The 13,419-nt window shown below is 36.9% G+C and overlaps 5 protein-coding genes across 16 annotated transcripts; 2 read left to right on the forward strand and 3 right to left on the reverse strand.

The window, feature by feature from the left end:
- The first annotated feature begins 11 nt into the window (after window positions 1-11).
- LOC104791927 (alpha-galactosidase 3) lies at window positions 12-3,073 on the forward strand. The gene is made up of 14 exons (XM_087454215.1): window positions 12-368; window positions 512-570; window positions 693-749; window positions 846-880; window positions 1,058-1,161; window positions 1,264-1,336; window positions 1,498-1,556; window positions 1,641-1,706; window positions 1,791-1,874; window positions 2,029-2,093; window positions 2,188-2,270; window positions 2,348-2,438; window positions 2,540-2,598; window positions 2,692-3,073. The coding sequence occupies exons 1-14, from the start codon at window positions 145-147 to the stop codon at window positions 2,941-2,943; spliced, it is 1,311 nt and encodes a 436-aa protein (XP_087310341.1). The 5' UTR covers window positions 12-144; the 3' UTR covers window positions 2,944-3,073.
- LOC104791929 (uncharacterized) lies at window positions 3,049-7,472 on the reverse strand. Of its 12 annotated transcripts, none has more exons than XM_087454208.1 (10): window positions 7,285-7,472; window positions 6,309-6,379; window positions 5,633-5,967; window positions 5,373-5,552; window positions 5,188-5,280; window positions 4,901-5,083; window positions 4,711-4,813; window positions 4,410-4,589; window positions 3,819-4,309; window positions 3,049-3,726 (listed from the first exon to the last, which is right to left on the reverse strand). In XM_087454208.1, exons 3-10 carry the CDS (start codon window positions 5,879-5,881, stop codon window positions 3,364-3,366), a joined length of 1,842 nt encoding a protein of 613 aa, XP_087310334.1. In that variant the 5' UTR covers window positions 5,882-5,967; window positions 6,309-6,379; window positions 7,285-7,472; the 3' UTR covers window positions 3,049-3,363. The 12 variants fall into 12 exon arrangements, with proteins under 12 accessions (XP_087310334.1, XP_019102382.2, XP_087310338.1 ...); XM_019246837.2 differs by having other exon boundaries at window positions 4,410-4,592; window positions 7,285-7,467; XM_087454212.1 differs by having other exon boundaries at window positions 4,410-4,592; window positions 4,711-4,754; window positions 4,843-5,083; window positions 7,285-7,400.
- Window positions 7,450-9,432, forward strand: LOC104791930 (uncharacterized). Its single transcript, XM_010517938.2, has 5 exons — window positions 7,450-8,285; window positions 8,405-8,605; window positions 8,702-9,002; window positions 9,097-9,159; window positions 9,261-9,432. Exons 1-5 carry the CDS (start codon window positions 7,657-7,659, stop codon window positions 9,363-9,365), a joined length of 1,299 nt encoding a protein of 432 aa, XP_010516240.2. The 5' UTR covers window positions 7,450-7,656; the 3' UTR covers window positions 9,366-9,432.
- A 170-nt stretch (window positions 9,433-9,602) lies between these two features.
- Window positions 9,603-11,018, reverse strand: LOC104791931 (small ribosomal subunit protein eS26x). Its single transcript, XM_010517940.3, has 5 exons — window positions 10,891-11,018; window positions 10,684-10,776; window positions 10,514-10,598; window positions 10,274-10,407; window positions 9,603-9,856 (listed from the first exon to the last, which is right to left on the reverse strand). The coding sequence occupies exons 1-5, from the start codon at window positions 10,891-10,893 to the stop codon at window positions 9,779-9,781; spliced, it is 393 nt and encodes a 130-aa protein (XP_010516242.1). The 5' UTR covers window positions 10,894-11,018; the 3' UTR covers window positions 9,603-9,778.
- Window positions 11,019-11,565: 547 nt separating this feature from the next.
- LOC104791932 (superoxide dismutase [Mn] 2, mitochondrial-like) lies at window positions 11,566-13,344 on the reverse strand. The gene is made up of 6 exons (XM_010517941.3): window positions 12,867-13,344; window positions 12,735-12,781; window positions 12,515-12,640; window positions 12,132-12,188; window positions 11,948-12,025; window positions 11,566-11,820 (listed from the first exon to the last, which is right to left on the reverse strand). The coding sequence occupies exons 1-6, from the start codon at window positions 13,171-13,173 to the stop codon at window positions 11,713-11,715; spliced, it is 723 nt and encodes a 240-aa protein (XP_010516243.2). The 5' UTR covers window positions 13,174-13,344; the 3' UTR covers window positions 11,566-11,712.
- Window positions 13,345-13,419: the final 75 nt, after the last annotated feature.

The raw sequence follows: 13,419 nt of genomic DNA on the forward strand, positions 1-13,419 counted from the left end.
GAGCTAAAATTGTAACTGATGAAAACGATATAATATGATGATTCATAAGCATATTCTGGAACTAGTTGTTATATAGTACTCTTTTGGAGTTGGAGATATCGATACGACTCCATTTATCTAGAAGCCATTTTCGTGTCTTGACTAATGGCGATTGTCAAGAAGATGAAAGATTTAGTCTTGTTCCTCGTTGGGCTCTTTTCTCTGTCTGTTTTGGTCTCTCAGTCGATCGCAGGGAGAGTCAAAGCGCCGTTGTTGCAGAGCAATAATGATGGGTTGGTGTTCAGCAAATCATTCAATTCGATCTATGATACGTCTATGTACGGACGCTTGCAGCTCAACAATGGCCTCGCTCGAACTCCACAAATGGGGTAGGATCAAGTAATTAGCTTTTTGGATTTTTTTTTGGGGTTTCTGCTTAAATGTGAAAGGAACAATTTTTATGTCTCAATTAGTTATAAAGTTTGGAAATTTTGAATCTGTCTTATTGGAATTGTGCTTTGTTAATGGACAGATGGAATAGCTGGAACTTCTTTGCTTGCAATATCAATGAAACGGTCATTAAGGAAACTGGTAAAGCTTTCTTTTGTTTGATAGCTTCTTATAAAAAGCTACTCACATGTTTCATCTTTCTTTTTTTAAAAAATTCTATTGTTCATTTGTGTTGATGATATTGTACTTACTATAATTAACAGCTGATGCTTTGGTCTCCTCTGGCTTGGCGGATTTAGGATATATACATGTCAATATTGGTATTTGTACCCTTGGACCTGTCTCTTCATATTTTGTCTATCTGAGATTAAAAGCTTACTGCTTTAACGTTTCACAAGTTTTTTTGTTTGTTGCAGATGATTGTTGGTCCAATTTGTTACGCGATTCAAAGGTAAGATTGCTTGTATTATTACTTCAGTAGAATTTGCTGGTCTGACTTCTGTGGTTAATTTCTTCTTTTTATGCTCGAAAATACTCTGTAGTGAGCTCCTGTCCTGAAGTACTGTGACTTTATAAATCACATTAGACGTTAGATGCTTATTGCTTACGTTTTTGTTTTGTAAATCAGGGTCAATTGGTTCCTCATCCGAAAACCTTCCCATCAGGAATTAAACTTCTTGCTGATTATGTTCATTCAAAAGGTCTTAAACTCGGTATATATTCCGATGCTGGGTAGGTTATTATTCATGTCCCTCTTTTGGTGTGTTATAAGCTCGATGAAATTATATGATGTGGTCTTCTCATGTTTCTGTTCTGGATATTTCCTTCTTTCAGCGTTTTCACGTGTCAAGTTCGTCCTGGATCCCTTTTCCATGAAGTGGATGATGCAGACATTTTTGCTTCTTGGGTTAGTTTTCAGCCAATGTTGTCCGAACTTTCAGTTGTCAATGAGCTATTCAAGTTAATCATGTTGAGATATTGTATCTTTAGTTACATACAAGATCACAGTGTTTTTGATATTTGGTGGTATCTTTGTTTTGGTTTCTCATTGGTCGACTTGATTTCCAGGGTGTGGATTATCTGAAATATGACAACTGTTTCAACCTGGGAATAAAACCAATCAAAAGGTTTGATCTTTATATGATTTGATATGGTACCATTAATCTTTGGTATAAGTTTTTGAATGACTTGATATGGTTTATGCTTTCTAGATACCCTCCCATGCGTGATGCTCTGAACGCGACTGGTCGCTCAATCTTTTATTCGCTTTGTGAATGGTACATACTCAAAATGTCTTTTATTCGTTTTGTGAATGGTACCTTAAATACCATTTATTTTACCAATTTATTTTGCGTATACAGGGGTGATGATGATCCTGCCTTGTGGGCAAAAGAAGTTGGAAACAGTTGGCGCACAACTGAGGACATCAATGATACATGGGCAAGGTGAAATCTCATTGCATTAGATAAATCCTGTATTTCATTTTCTTTTAATGAAGATCTTGTCATTTGAGTAGTATGATCATTGATTTGCATGGAGAGGGATTGGTTTGTTTAAATCATGATCTGATTACTGTACTTTCTTTTATGTTTATGAAAGTATGACTACAATTGCTGATTTGAATAACAAGTGGGCTGCTTATGCTGGACCTGGTGGTTGGAATGGTAAGCAGTCATTTTAAGATCTAAAAATATTTTTCTGCTATGAAGTAATAACTAGTACACTGAAGTACTGATCCAATTGTTCCCATTGCCTTAGATCCGGATATGTTGGAAGTAGGGAATGGAGGGATGACATATGAGGAGTATCGAGGTCATTTTAGCATTTGGGCTTTGATGAAAGTGTGTGACTAATTTCATGGCTTCTTCATTTTCGTTGATGTCCTCGACTTCATCTCATCCTTGTAGCTCTCTTGCAGGCACCACTTTTAATTGGTTGTGATATAAGAAACATGACCGCGGAAACTTTTGAGATTTTGAGCAATAAGGAAGTTATCGCTGTTAACCAAGGTGAATTCTAATATTTATGGACTTGTTAGCTTCACTGTATACATGATTGTCCACATATTCATTGGCAAAGAACGAGAATCTGAGAACATTTCTGGTTGCAGACCCACTTGGTGTTCAAGGAAGGAAACTTCAAGCCAATGGAGATGATGATTGTCAGCAGGTTTGAATTGGGAGCCAGTAAAATATCAGACTAATAGAAAAAGCAGAAAAACAAACTTGAGGACTCAAATTGATGATAACTGTTTCATTGCAGGTGTGGTCAGGACCTTTAACTGGTGACCGTATGGTAATTGCTCTCTGGAACCGTTGCTCTGAGCCTGCAACCATTATAGCATCATGGGAATTAATCGGTCTTGAATCTACCATTAGCGTCTCAGTAAGAGACTTGTGGCAGCACAAAGATGTAACAGATAATGCTTCTGTTTCGTTTGAAGCACAAGTAGGCGCACACGACTGTCATATGTACGTTCTCACTCCCCAGACAGAATCACACTCTGATGTATAGTTCTTTGTTGCGAGGCATTCATATCTCAAAGATTGCCTTGTGTTACTGTATACTCGTTGGTATCATGTAATACGTGAAAAGTATTGTTACTCGAGACAACTTTCATAGTGAATAAATGTATGTTACTCTCTCTGCAAATTGGCACAAGAACAAAGTAATATTCAGCAGATCTGAAGGACATTGATTCCAAACAAAAGACAAATAGCCAAAAACAACTGCTAATCTATACCACTGTTGTATGTTCCGTCCTAACAACAATGAAAAAGAGATCTCTAATGAAACACCGGTCAACAACATAATCAAGTTTCTGTTGTATCTTTTGAATCCTAAATAGAGTTTGTCCATGCAGTTAAGAGGACCTAGCACTCCTGAGGGTTATATGAAGATATCAACCAAAGGTTTGGTCACAGTCTCTAAAAGTCAAGAACCGTTCATGGTTTCGGAGGATCTGCTGCTCTCTTCTTTGCCATTTTCCAATACCAACGTGCTTGAAGATATAGCATCTACTAGGTTTTCTGGTGGTGGAGATTGGCAATTTTCATCTATCTGCGGATTCACACATCTTGGAGATTTGAGCACAGGCTGATCTGGGTCAGTACAAGCCTCTGGTCTCACACATTCTTCTCCTTTGTTACCGGTACAAGAAGTAGACACTTCACCAGAAAGATCGCAGCAACTACTGGCTTTCTCATCATCTATTGTCTCAGCGGAAGTTTTTAAATGATGAGCCGATGCGTTTCTCCTACTAGAGTCTCTGAACCTGTCAGAGTATAACTGTCGACTCTGCAACAACCAATGAGCAAAGCAATTCAGAAGCTTGCAGCAACAATTTAAATTTTAAGCCAAAAAGTCGGTCAGTGGGGTTAATCGCGTACCATGTCAGGAATATAAGTGCCGGTTCCTCTCCTCTTTCTCATGTTTTGACAGCCATTAGTTAAAGAGTGCAGAGGAAAAGGCTGCACTGAGGTTGATACATTGAGACCTCTCAGATAAAACTCGTTCTTTCGACAACTCACAAGGTCACGAACGATATCCCAACCACTCTGGTCCTTAACTTGAGAATTCACCGGGATATAGCTATGCTGAAATGTTCCAGGTATGCTATAGCCATGATAGATTTGCCCATACACAAGTCTTTCAAAGTAACCTTCGAAATCTCCACTAAGTTCAGATAATTCTGATCTTCCAGTACCAAACGCAGTAACGGGATCATTTACATCTTGCCTTTGACCCTTACCATTCCTCTCCAAAGAGTTACGAAAGAATCTCTCCAGTCTCCATCCCATGCTTTCACCAGGTAGTGAAAGAACATCTCTGAGCTTTCGAGCTCCATGTGTAAAAGCATGTCTTAATCGTTGGACATTTCCTAAAAAAATATTTTTAAGAAAATGAACTTTTTGACAACTGCTATATTTAAGGAAATGAACATTTTGACAAACGCTACATTGGTTACATCAAAATATTACCTTGTGTAACACTTTTTCCAAGGTTGTTGCTGTGCTTTAGAGGATCAACTATATTGAGAGGTTTGATAGGAAATTCAAGACCATTCCCTTCAACAGCTTTAGTTGAAGCAGAATATAACTCTACACAGTCTCTTAAAAACTTCTCGTCAAGCAATAAGTCATGCTCATTTTCTGGAGAAACTGCTGGAAAGGTAGAGAGAGAGAGAGAGAGAGAGAGAGAGAGAGAGAGAGAGCAATCAAAATGTCAAATAGAGAGAATGCTACATAGAGAAGTGTCTGTGATTTTTGGCATCATTCTTACCCATAAGTTCTGGCAGGGAGGATATTGGCACACGACCACTGACACTGATACAGTAGTTGCTCCAATCAAATGAACCATAATAATCCAAGAACTTATACAGAACCTGTTGAAAGATAATGACTGTAATCTCACCTTTTGCATATATCACTTCTTGTAGACGATGCTAAAGCTTCAGAAAAAGAGTGGTTACCGCTAAAGGGCCGGATAATGATGAATGAAAAAGATTGATGATGTGCAAGACTAGTACTGCCAATGCATATGTTGAGATCAATCCAGTGTTCGCACCAAGAATTCGACTCTCGTAGTAGCACCAAGCTTTAACTAAGATGATGCTACGCTTGAAAAGATGATCTCTCCCAAAGAGTTGGTCAATCTGAGGATACATAAAACCAGATATTAACAATAATTAAGTATCGAAGATATGCAATGACCGATCCAGTGGAATTCTAGAGCCTGATTTTGAATAGCTGATGGTACCTGTTCCAGGAAACATAAAGCACAGAGACCTGCCGTTTGATTAAAAGAGATATCCACAGCAATGTTCCGGATATTGCATTTTATGACTTTGACCTGTCATATATCAGCAAACTTTCTTAAGGAAAATTTAGGCAACCAAGAAAATACAAAACCAAAACCAAAAGGCTATAAACAAACAAACAAACCTGTGCAGGGATAAACTGAACACCTGTTGCCTGGAATTCAGACTCGCTGTCTTCATTTTGAAGCTTATTGCACAATTGTCCATAAAAATCGTCATCCATATTTTGCTTAGTAAGGACAGTCAGATCAATGTCTCCATCTGGAAGATAGGTTTTAAGAGGCACCGAACCAAATGCAAAGACCTGTAACAAGTTCCCATTGAAAGTTAACAGACGAAAAGGTTGTTTAACGTGTCAACAAGAGAACCAGGAGGGTTTCTAACCTCAATTCCATCATGACTCTTGATTAGAGATCGTACATAATCAATGATCTCATTCCTACTTCTGTCTGAAACAACGACAGGTTGGATAGTGCAAAGTATCTCATGAGCTCTCTGCTCTGCAATCATCCAAGATTCCCTATCTATTGGCAATGAATTCCCTTTAAGTTGTGCTGTTGATAGTGACAATGAGGATGATGAAGAAGACGAAGACGACGAAACTGACAATCTTTCTTGAATAATATCACCCATGTGAGCATAACTTCAAATTATCTTCAGGTTGATAATACAGGAATCCTCAACCCCACGAACCACTAATGTGACAGTGTGAGTGACATCTACAAACCACAGAACGTATAGAAATTAATATATTTTAACTGATTATTAGATAACAAAGAGGATACAAAAGCAAAATGTTCAAGCAAAACAAATGAAGTGAAAAGGTAAAAGCTTTGTTGTCTAATTGCTTGAGCTACAAACAGGGAAGGATAGTTAAGTGATTAGTACCTATATATCCTAAGCAAGAGACAAAAGAAAAAAACAGAGCATGTACCTAATGTTTATCTTCCGAAAGGCAAATCAAATATATCTACTATGGACCAGAACAGAGATAGCTACGGATGATGAAAGCTTCCGACCATCTAAGAGTTTAGGTTTAATAAAATCGAGGTTTAATTACCTGCGGTTTTAGTCCATTTGTCCTGATATTCCTTGGGGCTAATCTGTGAATATTCAAGAGGCTTTTAATTCCTGCGACAATTAAGAACAAACAGAAAAAAAAATCAAAACTTGAAACAAAGGGTTTAAAGATTGTAACGAATCGAAATAACATTTTTACACATGGAAATAATACGGCATTTTGAAAATCTCTAACTCTTGGTTCTGGTTTCATCATTTTAAGCTAAAACAAGGACCACGAAGATGACTAGAGACAAAAGAGAAACCCCCCCCCCCCCCCCCCCCCCCAAAAAAAAGAGAAAAAAACGAGATTCACGCGGTATAACAATTTTTTTTGTTTCTTCTTCTTTCTCAATCAACAACAAACCGATTCAATATAACACCCAAAATCTACACCAATCAAAAAAAAAATTATTATCCCAAAAATTATTGTTATCTCATCAAAAATAAAAAAAAATAAAAAATGAAGATTTTGATGTAAATTATGCTTCTTCTATTCATTGGAATTGCTCTAAAGAGACCAAACAACAATTAATTAACCTCAAGACAAAAAAAAATTCCAGCTTTTTTGTTTTTTAAGATCTTATGAATGAGAGTATAAACGTTACACTAGACACAATTTCAAACCCAAAGAAAACAAAATCTTCGAAAGAAACAAAGAGAAACAGATATGAGTTAAAATAAAACGGAAAAGATTTTTTTATTTTTTTTTTTATTTTTGGGATACCTATTTGTTGTATTCATTGATCAATCGAGAAGAAACCGAAATAATAATTTTTTTTTGTTTCAAACAAAGAGAGGAGAAGAATTATCAACAACAGGAATAGAGAGAGAGTAATGGATACTTTATAAATTAATTAATAATTTTATAAAAAGAAATATGGAAGGTTTATAATAGTGAAGACCTAAATCAATCTGCCATGTTTGTATCATCACCAATTTAAAAAAAAAAATAAAAAATAAAAAATTAACTTCACCTGCCCCCGTCAAATAAAATTTCAGCCCAATAAAAAAAAAAAAAAAATTGAATCTTCTTTCTTCTTCTTCTTCATCGTTGTCTCTCAGTCTTAGTAATCATAGTCATTAAAAAAAAAAAAAAAAAAAGACCCTAAAATTCTCCCAAGTCCAGAAACAGAAACTCTAATTCCATGAATGGGAAGAAAGCGTATCGTATCTTTTCGTGGTATCTACTGTAGACGATGATAAACTTGATGACGTGGCTTACTAATACGAGGTTTCATCTTATCCGTACACGTGTCTTTATTTCGGACAAGACTAATTAATTTAGATAAAGGATTTATTATTATTAAAAACAAAAAAAAAACATTAATCAGAATTTTTTTCCCGCTATGTTGTTAACTCTCTCTCCTAAAACCCTATCTTCTTCTACTCTCACTCTGCACAAATCTCAAAACCCTAGATGTAAATCCCCAAATTCAGCTCGATTCAAGAGCTCGAAACGGAGATTTCATCCCATTCTCGTGAAATCCGAGGTTCAGATTGAGAGGGATCTCGAATTCGAACCGGGAGAGACTTTTTTCCGCCACGAAAGCGCTACAGGACGAGACCTCGGCGTGTTGTCGGCGACGCTGTACAAGAGATCTAATGGAACCTTGCGGGTGCTCGACGCGATGTGCGGATGCGGAATTAGGTCGCTTCGTTATCTTGTTGAGGCTGATGCTGATTTCGTGATGGCCAACGACGCCAACGATGATAATCGGAAGGTGATTACTGATAATTTGAGTAGAGTGGAGAGAGGTACTGGAGACGAGAGGAGATGGGTTGTGACGCATTTGTTGGCTAATAAAGCCATGATTGAGCGGTACATGGTTGCTGATTTCTTCGATATGATTGACATTGATTCGTTTGGGAGCGATTCGTCTTTTTTGAGAGATGCGTTTAATACATTGAGATTGGGCGGTTTGCTTTACTTGACTTCAACAGATGGCTACTCTTCTGGTGGTCACCGACCTTATAAGTGAGTCAAAAAAGCTTTACTTTTTCTGAATTTTATTCGGTTTTTGATGAGTGGGTTCATTGGTAAACATCTGAAATATGTGAAAGTTTAAACATTTCTTTGTTTGTTTTGATGTGTAGTTCTTTAGCAGCCTATGGAGCATTTATTCGGCCTATGCCTTTTGGGAATGAGATTGGTCTGCGTATGCTTATAGGTGGAGCTGTGAGAGAGGCTGCTCTGCTTGGTTATCTTGTTACGCCCCTTTTCTCGTACTATTCTTATCACGGACCTGTGTTTCGAGTCATGCTGAGGGTTCACCGTGGGAAATTACATGAGGACAGGTTGTTTCTTCATTCTGAATTCTGACTAATAGGATTTGAATATTGTTGGTTATGTTGCTTTTTGTAATTGGAGTTTTCCTGTGTCTTCAACTGCAGGAACTATGGTTTTGTCACGCACTGTAATCTATGTGGCCATTCTCATACATTGAGATTTGATGAACTTGGTTTGATGGGATGTCCCTGCAGTGATACAAAGGCTTCTTCTTCACTTGTTGTGTCTGGACCAATGTGGCTTGGACCGCTTCACGATGCGTCGTATGTGACGGAAATGCTGGAATTGGCAAAGGAGTTGGGGTGGGTCGGTGAAGGCACGGGGATGGATCTGGAGAAGCTTCTCAGCATAATGATTGAAGAGAGCGATCCAAGACTGCCACCTGGATACACCAAAATGGATGAGGTCCTCTAAAACCCATAAGATTTAATAGCATTGATAAGAAAGGACGTATTTCATCCACATTACATGATAAGGATTTGTTTATTTTGTATATCAGATGGCCAGCCGTGCAAAGATGAACTCACCTCCGTTGAAGAAGATGATGAGTGCACTAGTTAAGGTGAACTATTAATTAATTGAATTCTTTGGCAGCTTTGATCTCTGAAGAAACTGATGTTAAATTACAACGCTAAAAGGCTCTGCTTTTTGTATTTTTTGCAGGAGGGATATGCTGTTAGCAGATCTCACATTATCCCCAATGCTCTCAAAACAGATTGTCCCATGTCAAATTTTGTAAGGATTGCCCAAGATAATTTGAAGAAATGACTTTTTGATATATTTTTCTTTTGTGGATCACAATTTTCGTAACATTTTTGGTAGGTAATTTCGGTAATCTCTGTTTCTTCCTGTTTCTACTTTACAAAGCAATCACGCCCCAATACTCAAACATATTACTAGTCAGTTTATTACAACTTAGGAGATACCAAATCGTTTAAGAATGAGTGAATCTTTCGTCATTCATACTTGACTTCAACCAAAGGGTATCAAGTTGCACTAATCAAAAAGAGTCGAAAGAGTAAAGTCAAATAAGCTGAGAAAAAATTGGTCTACAACATTTAAAGCTTCATGTGGCGAAATCATCTTTAACAAAATGTAGAATACATCTTCAAAAATTTCAGACAAAAAGGAGACTGAAACTAGAGTAGAAACAGTTTTGGGTTGCCAGCTTCTTAAAGTCTTCAGGCACGAGGAGCAGCAGGTGCACCACCAGCGGGGCGAGGAGCCTGACCAGGTTGTCCTGGCTTGGGAGTATCCTCCTATAACAATTTATGATTTTTTAAAATCATTCAGTCAGAAACTATCCCCAAAATATACACTCAACAGTACTTATACAAGAGACTACAACCATGTCAACTTTTTGCATCAATCAAGACTAGAGATTGAAACAATTCTTCAAAATAAGATACACTGTAGACTGTCTAACATAATTCTTAAGATGTATCAAAACCAGCGACATTGACTAATCAGCTGACTCTACACTAAATGCAGATACATTGTTCTAATTCAAACCAATTGAAGTTCCAAATTATTATAAATAAATAAAAAACACGACAGGTTAAGCAAAACTGATTGCCGAAGTACACAATCAGAACAAGAACACTGATTGCCTTAAGGACATAAACAAAAGGAAAAAACACATGTCTTAATTGAAATGAGTGTATTGAGGAGCTAACCTTGCGTCTGGCAAAACGAGGTGGAGGGGTACGAATCCTACGGTTGGTGGTGGATCGAACTCTCACAACGTGAGAATGGATGGCACATGAGACACAGTATTGCATCTTAGCGTAAAGCTTTGGGAGAGTGTAACCTACCAATCCACAACAACATTTCAAAATCAAATTAACACACAAAATTCCAAAATGGTAAAAAAACAAATACAATCAAACAACGCGTAATGAGGAAGCAACACATACCATCGTAGACGCTGGCTTCTTGAACATCTCTAATGGCAGCTTGTTCAACAATGTTCCTGACGATGAATCTCTTGATCGCCTTATCCTATTAAGTAAGATAACCAAATCAAATTTATTTTCATTCTTAGACAAAACTTAGTATCGGAAAATGATTAGTAGGGAGATCGAACCTTAGGGCAGCATTTGCCACAGTTGGAACACCTGATTGGGTTCACATGACCACGGTTGTGCTTGTTCCTTCCACCATTCCTACGTTTGAAAGTCTAAAACAACAAAACAAACTCGAATTCAATACACAATTTTGCTTTCCAAGTCTCTGTGAGCTTGATTATGTGTTCTAAACGATGAATTTAATCAAAGAACGAGAGAACACTTGCCATGGTGTGCAGCAGAGAGATACAAGCCTCTTCTTTGCTTCAATTCTCTTTGATGCGGCGGCGACAAGGAAGCACAAGATTGCAGTAACCCTAAAATTCGCGGAACAATCTTTAAATATATGCCGACCATTTCCGTTTAGGGTTTTATTTGACTATGACTTATTTGGGCCTTTGTTTGACCCATTTCAATCCCATATCTGCTTCAAGTTTTTCTAGCAAACGGGCCGCCACATACAAATAATTTTATTAAGAAAACCATTTGTAATTTTCAGTATTCTTTTGATTCAAATTTATCATTTATTGAATCTCAAATATCAAAACTTTATTTATTTTAACTACTCTTTCTGTATTACAATAGATGGTATTTTAGAATTTTCACATAAATTAAATTTTTTTTTTAATGTTTAGTTATAAATATATTCTTTATTTATAATAACATATTTTTATAATTATCAAACTTTTAAATTCTCATTTATTGATTCTTAAAATTCATAATTTTTTAATATTAATTGATTAAAGTATACAAAAAAAATACAAGAAAAAATCTTAGAAAATCATCTTTTACAGAAGAAGTATATTTTAACTTTTTACATCTTCTATATGTTTATAACTGTTTCAACAAACCAGACCAAATATAAACTTACTTTTATGTTAGTTTCCAAAACAACAACTAAAAAACCATTAACAAAACATTTATTATCTTTTCAAGGTACACTACACAGGCATTTTCAAAGCTTCTGTTCTGTTTTACAAACAAGACAACATAACCCCACATAAAAAAAACTACACACTCCATATGCATATTTTTTACATACATAAAACTCAGTTTGTATCAAGATCACGGCTATGCTTCTCGAATACGTCCGCTGCATATTTCCAGTTGATAACACTCCATATGTTCTTCAAGTACTCCGCTCTTGCATTCTTGTACTGCATTACCCGCACCGAATTGATCATAGTTAACATTCAGCTCGATAATTCCTTACTAAAACTTATGTGCTCTACATACTACTCTATATATACTAGGGAGTGTCATAATTGAGATTAGACAGAGTACCTGTGGATAGTACGCATGCTCCCACACGTCAATCCCGATTAGAGGAACCAAGTGTGTTCCTTTAGTCACCAGTGGATCCTGTATTTTCTCTATATGTCAAATGTTTCTTCTTCTTTTTTTTGTTTGTAAAAATTCTTGATAGCTGATGATGTTACATATTAGTTTAATTAATACGTTGATCTACCTGATTGGCTGTGGTCTCAACGACAAGTCTCTTTAGCTCTCTGTCTAGTCCAAGCCACTAATTAATTCAAAAGAACCAACACAAAAAAAGAAATTACCAATTATATTACCAATCAATCAACAATTTCATAGGTTTCATAAACTGAAAGAAATGGTTCATCGTTTGCTTATAGACTTGTTACATTAACACATTTTTTTCTGTACATTTTTTTCTGGACATTTTTTTCTGGACATCATACAGTATATTCTTTTTCCATTCAAACAGAGTCCCACATCACATATCCGATTCTAATAAAACAGAATATTTACGTCATGTCAGAATAATTTAGTAACTTTCATCACTAACCAAACGTATTGTTAATGAGACTCTAACAAGAAGCTTACCACCCATCCAGATCCCTGCACAGATGCGCCTTCTGCGTTCATCTTTTGGATCAATCCCTCTAAGGATCCGAAATGAGCATCAATCGCCGAAGACAAAGGATCATGAGGTGGCTTGCCACCTCCCTCCTATACCATTTTAGTTTGACCCATTATATAAGAGAGGAAACAAAAATAATCGTATATTGAAGATGGGAGTAAAGAAGAAGTAACATATTGGTACATGAACAGGGGCTAGAATTTTCCAGAAGATTGCATGGTTAACGTGACCTATAAGCAAAGCAAAAATTATATAATCAAGTTACCGGAAGATTTTAATTAGATCTTAGTCGTTTAATTAGAGCTATCTTTTGACCTCCGCCGTTGAACTTGATGAGGCTTTGGAGTTTGACGACAGCGGAGTGATCACCGTCGGCCATGGCAGAGCGAAGGCTGTTAAGGGCTTTCTTGTACTGAGTAACATAAGTCTGGTGGTGTTTCTGGTGATGTAGCCGCATGATCTCCTCGCTGATAGCTGGCTCTAGCGCATCATAAGCGTAAGGAAGATCAGGCAGCGAAGCTGTCTTCATTGATTCGAGACACGGGTCCATGGTTGTTGCTCCGGCGTCGTGAAGATTAGCTGCGAAGATCACAAGGACGATAATAAACACGATAGTGGTCATGCTTTATGTTTTATATATATATGTACACACTAAATTAAGCGATTGGTGGATTTTATTTAGACAAGTATATGAAGATATTAAGCCACGTAAGATTTGACTGATCCACTTGTCGATATATAACGCTTCATGGCTTTAGGCCTTTCGCATAGTTGCCAAGTCTGATAGTTGCTCGTTTTGTGTCGCAACCTTATTGCGATGCTTATTAATTATGATGTTCTTGTTGTGTGTGCTTTTGTCTTTGGGTAG

The sequence above is a fragment of the Camelina sativa genome, chromosome 6, assembly GCF_030686135.1.
Source record: "Camelina sativa cultivar CO46 ecotype springtype chromosome 6, ASM3068613v1".
In the NCBI taxonomy this organism is placed as follows: Eukaryota; Viridiplantae; Streptophyta; class Magnoliopsida; order Brassicales; family Brassicaceae; genus Camelina; species Camelina sativa.